This window comes from Schistocerca nitens, chromosome 3 (genome assembly GCF_023898315.1).
Source record: "Schistocerca nitens isolate TAMUIC-IGC-003100 chromosome 3, iqSchNite1.1, whole genome shotgun sequence".
Classification (NCBI taxonomy): Eukaryota; Metazoa; Arthropoda; class Insecta; order Orthoptera; family Acrididae; genus Schistocerca; species Schistocerca nitens.
The window spans coordinates 936,289,829-936,297,832 of record NC_064616.1 but is presented as its reverse complement, the minus strand read 5'-3'; the positions used below and the strand labels follow the sequence as shown (position 1 = coordinate 936,297,832).

Sequence of the window (8,004 nt, the reverse complement as noted above, 5' to 3'; positions counted from 1 at the left end):
TTAAGCACGCATGCAAAAAAGTGCAGGCACGCACTCTCACCGGTGTGTGTGTGTGTGTGTGTGTGTGTGTGTGTGTGTGTGTGTGTGTGTGTGCGCGCGTGCCTACAAGCACACGTGCACAAAATTTGGCTATGAACTTACTACTGGCTGGCTGCTGTGTCCAAATTATAAACCTTATGCAAGACAATTTGTTTTATTGATGGGTTCATTGTTCAAAACTAAAAATAAAATGAAATTAATGTAGTCACTGTCCTTTATTCCATCACTGTGCAATGAATTAACAAAACAAAAAAGTGCATCCTTTACAAAGATGGCATTTTAGAAATTGTGTTGCATGAAACTTCTCAACAGGAAAAAAATATCAATGCATTAATATCAGAGTTAAGTACTTAATACATTCTTTTAAATGAAAGTCACTGACACAAACATATCTCCCTTACAAATAATCTGCAATTAACTATAAGGCAGAGAGAAACTTTAAACATCTGCTGCACAGTTAGGAATTCTATCTTTGGTAAACAAATGCAAATATCTGGCGTTCAGAAATAATGAGTCTAACGAAAGGTCCTTCATGTCATTTAAGCACACACATACATACTGCGATAAGTTACATACACATCATCTCTCCAGGCTCAGCACATTTCCTTTCTTAAGGTATTTGGAACCAATGGATAATGCTGCCTAAAATATAGTCAGCGCAAAATGTCTTAACATAATTTTTTTGTATAAAACAATTAAATCAGATCCACCTGAGGAAAAACGGGTTTAAATTTTATTAAAGTTCCTGGCGGAGATACTGGGGTTTAAGCTCCTCTATCCTCTTGATGAAATCTGTTTTTTCTATACATCCTTCGCAGGTCTCATCCCAGTCACTGAGAATTTTCTTCAGGTCACGCACTTTCAGTTTCTTGAGGTCTACCGTTTTTAAGTCAATGGTCTTATCTGCAAATTAGATTCAAACAGTCAGCTGCAAGAGGACGTCTGCATTTATCTTGTACTAAAACTATGACATTAAATTTTACATTATAATGTACCAAACTTCAATAGCATCGGAACTAAGTGGAATCTGCCCATTTTGTACAGCAGTTTCAATTAATTTTATTTTTTATTGGAGCTTGAATGCAATATTAGTGTTCAACCTTTGTACTGACTACATCCGTGTCCATGTTTAAAACAAGCTTTTCTCTATCAAAACACTGTGATGATTATATATATATATATGTGTGTGTGTGTGTGTGTGTGTGTGTGTGTGTGTGTGTGTGTGTGTGTGTGCGCGCGCGCGCGCCCACATCCTTTCGTCTTTCCCTCTCCTTCCCTCTTTCCTGATGAAGCAACCGTTGGTTGCCAAAGCTTGCATTTTGTGTGTATGTTTGTGTGTCTATCAACCTGCCAGCACTTTCGTTTGGTAAGTTACATCATCTTTGTATATTTAATAGTATTCATACATATGTGGAACAAATAAAAATCAGAATATATATATGCTATTTGTTACTATAGTGAACAAACTCTACAACATTAATCTACCAACTGTCAACTGAACAAAGGCAGTTACGGTGAAAAACTGGATATCTTTCACTTTACAAAGTGTAGCTAAGCTTCTCAGGCAACCACAAACTGTTACTGGCTAGTTAAATGAGTGATAAGGGTATAAAGAAACATTTGTAATGTGCTGTTTGAGGGAAAGAGCATTAAACGAAGCAGGAAAACAAATTTCAGAAGAAATTTTATGTTGTTAGGACAAAATCATTGCATAAGAAAATGGTTGGAATCAACGAGAAAAGTGAAACAGACAATGACAAGGGATTTCTATTTTTTTTTTTTTTATGGCGATCCTCAACTGACTGTACATGGAAAACATCCTTCACTAATAGACTACATAGTTACACAATTGCAAAACATCTTGGGAGGTAAATTGGCCATTAACAAAATTAAACTTTCAAGAAAATTCTTTTCCATTATCAGTGTTAGTAGAAGAGGAGTTATGAAAGAGTAACAACAGTGGGCAAACATTTATTTAAACACTGGAGCTTTAAGTGTTTTGTAAGGTTTTGCCGTGTCTACTACGACATTCTGTAATTACCAAACAGTTGTAACAAAATATTACATATAAGGGAAATTTAGTGTAGTATATCTGGCAGATAACATTGTTTATATCTAGCAGATAACATTACTGCTCTCACAAATCATTGTTAATAAAGTATTACACCTATGGCAAAGTTCCACAGGGCAAAAGGCTCATATAACTTGGGGAAGGGAATAAAACATGAAAATTAGTGTAAGACATATTTACAAGTTTATAATTTTTGCAGATTGAGGCTTGGCATGCATGTCTACACTACTCAGAATAATTTTGAATATGTATTCTACATGTTTTGATCAGTCTGGGGATCTATTCAGAAAAAGGAGTAACTCATCTGACACACACAATGTTTGCAATTTTCATCAATGTTAATTTTCCATAGTGAAAATGTGGCTACATGCTCCTATTTACATGGCTATGTCCAACATTTTACACAATGCCTATACTATAGATGTAAGAGATGTTAAAAATGTGCAAAACAAAATAAGGACAGTAAAGGTAGGAACTAAGAAGGTACATCTGGTGCTACGGAATGACACTGTGTTCAAAGTTACAAAGTAGTGACAGTGTCAGTGATTTCTAGAAAGCACCAAGTCTTAAGGGGGTAGATCTGTGGAGATTGATAATATCAGACAATGGAAATGATATACTGTAGAATCAGAATAACTGATATGGTAAGGAATGAAGATGATACGTGAATAATGAAATTAAATACAGCACTTGTACACTGGCTGGTTGCTTTATGGATTAAAGCGACCAAACTATGAGGTCATTAGTACCTCCTACCTGGAACAGGCAAGTCAACAATACTACGCACCAAAGAGGGACATAGTGTGCGGAAACCCAGGAAAGAAAACCTCTAGTTCTATCTAAGGTCAAAAAAACCTAGAGAAAGAAACAAGGAAGAAGAGAAGGGGGAAAGGAAGAAAGACGGGCAAGGTCCTCCATCCTGTGAGCAGCGGAGGCGCTCAAGGCAGAAGCTAATATCGGGGAAAGTATCCCCTGCAACTTGCCAGAGGCACCCCACCCAACAATACACAGTAAAGACTAGTGACATGGGCAGGACACGAGAAGCACAGGAAAATGGAGAAGAACACCAAGTCACACAGAACACACAAGAAAGGGAAGAAGAGCAAAACAATGGATAGGGCAAGGGCTGGGACAGACCACCAAGCAAAGATAGCCATTGCCTGGTTGGGACAGAGGGGCAACAGGGTGTCCTACCAACCCTTAAATGGGCCAACAAGGCCAGACCCTAGCCTCTTATAACCCCCTTGCATTATATATGATACATCCATTAAACTTAGGTTCCTTCACACTGTATGCAGTTTTTTGTAACAATGCCGACTGTATCTTATTCGATAAACTCCGCAGAATGACCAGATCACCTACTTGTAGTTCTCAGAGTGACCATTAGGTGTCAGAAGCAATCAGTAACAAGGGTGTTTCAAGTAGTTAAACATGGCTTCAAGAAAGAAAGGTTAGTAACAGTTGCCAGACTATAATTCTATCAAAGAGTGACATGATAGATGATTTTAGTTAAAAAAAAATGGAAGTTTATTAGATGTATTATGTATGATACATTGAGTCTCTGCAACTACATTTCACACACCTATCAACAAATGGCAGTCAACTGCATTTTACACTATTGATTCATAGTTTCAACATTTTTTTATTATTTTTAGTACGCATTTCACAGCTGTAATAACACACCAGACATTTCTAATGCTTCCAGTACAAATACAACATCAGAAATGTGAATTAAAAATGAAAATTTAAATTTTATTAACAGATCTATCTGATTCATTAATCACTCTGCTTCTGGATGAGGTCTTTGATGTTAATAGTTCTGATATAGAAATTATGAAGACGATGCTGGAGCTTACATTCAGGGATCACAATTGACAGCATCTGAAGAAGAAGAAGAAGAAGAAGAAGAAGAAGAGGAGGATGTTTCAGACAATGCAAGTTAAGTAGTGCCAACACAGGCTCATTAAACTCCATCTCATAATGATCCAAAACAAACCTGGTGTCACAGAACAGAGCCATGAATGGTAATTATTGAAGAACAATAAATTTTAAACAATTTTGTTCTTTCTATTTTAGATTTTCACCTTGTATCTTGCCTTCCATGATGTCAACAAGCACTGATGCAGACTATCAACACACAAGTTAAGAAACCGTTTGAATATTTTAATCACTAAATACATGAAGACTTTTTCTTAGTGATATGACTGAAAAGACAACGTGAAACATGTTTCACCACATGGAAAATCTCTCAACAGCATCCTAGGTGAAATTAAGAAGTGCTGGGCTGCAAGCATTCTGATATGACATTTTGGTTTTCCTACACTTGGGATGTGTTGGGAACAAGGTACAAGATATCCAATGGTAGTAGACATCAGCTGAGATCAGTTCTACTGCCTTAGAGTGTGTCTCATGGTGGTTGATGACAAGGCTGTCAGTGACAACGAAAAGACAAATGACAGATACTGGAAAGTGAGACCAATGTTGTCTATTATTAGAAAAGCATGTCTTCAACATCATCCATTGATGAACAAATGATGCCATTTCATGTGCAAGTCTGAATGACTGTGGTATTCAAAACTTTGTTATGGTAGCATCAAGTGGACTGCCTTTAGATTTTTATATGTGTAAGGGTGGACAGCGACCAATTACTTCAGAAACGACATCTATGCTTGCAAAATTAGATATTGGAGGGAAACGTAAACTATGTCCACACGCCCTGGTGAACACAACGGTATCAACCCGCCGACATGTCATCCTCAGTCCACAGGCATCACTGGATGCAGATATGGAGGAGCATGTGGTCAGCACAACACTCTCCCGGCTGTATGTCAGTTTCCGAGACTGGATTGGAGGGGAAGTCATCCTGAAATTGTCTGATATGTTGCCAGCAGGAACAACAATTTTCATGGACTGCTACTACACTTCTTTGCTCTTCTAAGTTCTCTCCTCAATCACAGAGCAGTACAAGGGCGTGACACAATGACAACTTCAAGGTTACCACAAAGTATTGACCTGAAAAAATATGGCCTACATCAACACGAAGGCAGAGGAAGTTTTGACCATGTAGTGAAAGGTGAAGATGCTACTGCAACTATAAAATGACATGATAACTGTATAATTCATTTGGCCTTTATCTACTGTTGAGTAGATCCTGCTGAAACTTGTCAAAGGTGGAGCAAGCAGCAAGGTAAACACATAGAAATTCCTCATCAATTTGCTGCAAAGATGTATAATTCTCACATGGGAGGTGTGGATCTTCTGGACAGGATCATTAGCAAATAGACAATGAGAGATGAGAGGTAGAACGAAGAAGTGGACAATAACGGTACTACACCTTTTTTTTTGCAGATGACGGAAATGTCTACAGAAAGGAAGAGCAGCTAACAAATGTGAGGTGTTCTGAATGTAAGGTGTTTTGTGCTTTAATTCAGAAAGAAACCTTTTTGAAAAGGTTCATACTTCATAACAGAAGACAATGCTGTAACATTTTTAAAAAATGGTAACATAATTTTTAATTTTTTGTATTTGTTAACAGCTCTTATTTCAAGAAGAATTAGAACTGTGAAAATCTGTAACAAGTTTTTGAATTTCACAGCGTGAAAAGGCATTAATGTCATGTTGATAAGTGAAAATAAAGTAATGTTTACTTCTCCATGTGTCATTTTGTCTCTTTAGCAACCTGACGTATCATATACGTATAATCTACTTCTGATCCCTGAAATGTGCTGAGAATGGAGAAGAATTGGTGGTGGAGGGCCTTGGGCATACTGAGTCTTACGGGCTTTATGATAGGTCAAGACAGTGCTGTGGACGGGTGCGCACCACAGAGGTGTTAAGTGAGCAGGCCCAGAGAAGAGGTTGTCAAGGGGAAAGCTCGAATTCTGAAAAAGGGACCAGATGCATATGGTGATCATAACACCAGACATGGGCCACTATTGCAGGAGACACTGGAAAGAGGAGATGGGCCTTTGAATGCTCCGGGGAGCAGCGAATGCGTAACGCATAAGCACTGTTGGTGCAGAACCGCAACAGTAGAGCCCCTGCATCCACCAGAGGCTGATCGTAGGGTTACTACTCTGAAAAGTGCCTGCTGCCAGTCATACCCCATAATGGTGTATCAGGTCCAGCATCTGTAACGTCGAAGGTAAAGCCTAGCTGTATGAGACATTCCTATGATCCAGATGGGTCTGGACCAATGCATTGTAGAGCTGTAGCAGAGTAGAGTGATCTGTGCCCCAGTTGATATTGCTGAGGTGTTTAAGAGCACTAAGGTGCAACCAACATGTCTGCTTTAGTTGACAAAGATGGGGAAGCCCTATCAACTGGGTATCAATGACCAGTCCTAAAAAACGATGATGAGAGTCCACCACATTGAGGGGCTGGCCATAAAGGTACAGATTTGGATTGGGACGCACTGTATGGTGATGACAGAAATGCATAATGCAGGTCTTAGTAGCCAAAAATTGGAAGCCATGCGTAAGAACCCAAGATTGTGTTCTGTGTATGGCTCCCTACAGTCTGCATTCAGCAACGCCCATCACGGATAAACAAAAATAAAAGCAAGTCATCAGCACACACAGAGGGGGACAGCATAGACCCCAGAGCCACCACCAGACCATTGATAGCCACTAAAAAGAGAGGGACATTCAAAACAAATCCCCACAGAACCCCATTCTCCTGCAGATGGGAGATAATATGGGAGGCGCTAACCTGTACCATAAAAGTGTGCTAAGAAAAAAAAGTTCTGGATAAAAATTGGGAGGGGGCAACCGAGGCCCCACTCATGTAAGGTGGAAAGTATGTGATAGAGCCTTGTGGTATCATAAGCTTTATGCAGATTAAAGAAGACTGTAACTAGGTGTTGGCACCGGGCAAAAGCCATTCGGATAGCAGACTTCAGGCGGACTAAATTGTCTGCAATAGAAAGGTATCAGCGAAAACTACCCTGGGTCAAAGCCAGAAGGTCCTGGGACTCAAGGATCAAATACAACCTTTGACTTGCCATACTAGTAACTTGCAGAGGGCACTGGTTAAACCCATCTGACGATAGCTGCCCATCTGAAGAGGCATCAATTCTTTTTTTTTTTTTTTCTTCGTTTGTTTGTTTGGGGTTTAAGGGCGCTCAACTACTGAGGTCATTAGCGCCCAGTCACAATTGTTAGAGCACATAGAATCTAGTAAAACTCAAGGGGTGGGGTGGGGGGGGGGGGGTGGGGGGGAGACACACCAGAAAGTTCTTACAAAGATGCAGATAAAATAAGTGAAGGAGTTAGATGTCTTTGGACAAGCCAGTCAAAGTAATGAAACGAAGAACACGAGCAGCTGCTTGAGCGTCATCAGCTAAAATATCCTGGAAAGTAGATGCCAGAGACAGGACAACACGAGATTGACTAAAACGGGGACATGACAATAAAACATGGCGCACTGTTAATGCATGACCACAAGGGCACTGCGGGGCTGGGTCACCGGAGAGCAGGTAGCGGTGGCTAAACCGGCAATGCCCAATCCGCAACCTGGTCAGAAGGACCTCTTCTCGCCGAGATGGTCGGGAGGAGGTTGTCCAAGCAGTTGGGAACGGTTTTACTGCCCGGAGCTTGTTTCCTTGAAGTGATGACCAAGTATCCCACCACAAAGATACAAGCCTCTTACAAACAACCTCACTAATGTCAGATGACGGGACACAATGGGAGGCTGGCCGAGGCAGGAGGACTGCAGCCTTCGCTGCAGCATCAGCAGCCTCATTCCCAGGCACTCCTACATGGCCGGGAACCCACAGAAAGCTGACAGGAGAACCATTATCAGCGAAAGAATGGAGGGACTGCTGTATCCGTTGAATCAAGGGATGGACCGGATAGGGAGCGCCAAGGCTCTGAAGAGCACTGAGTGAATCAGAG

At 40.4% G+C, this 8,004-nt stretch overlaps 1 protein-coding gene across 1 annotated transcript in view; it reads right to left on the bottom strand.

Moving 5' to 3' along the window:
• Window positions 1-235: 235 nt before the first annotated feature.
• LOC126249013 (mesencephalic astrocyte-derived neurotrophic factor homolog) overlaps window positions 236-8,004 on the bottom strand; it is a 41,457-nt gene continuing 33,688 nt past the window's right edge. The window contains exon 4 of the mRNA XM_049950602.1: window positions 236-942. Within this exon, the coding sequence (XP_049806559.1) occupies window positions 776-942 (167 nt within the window). The 3' untranslated portion in view covers window positions 236-775. The remainder of the gene's footprint in view (window positions 943-8,004) is intronic.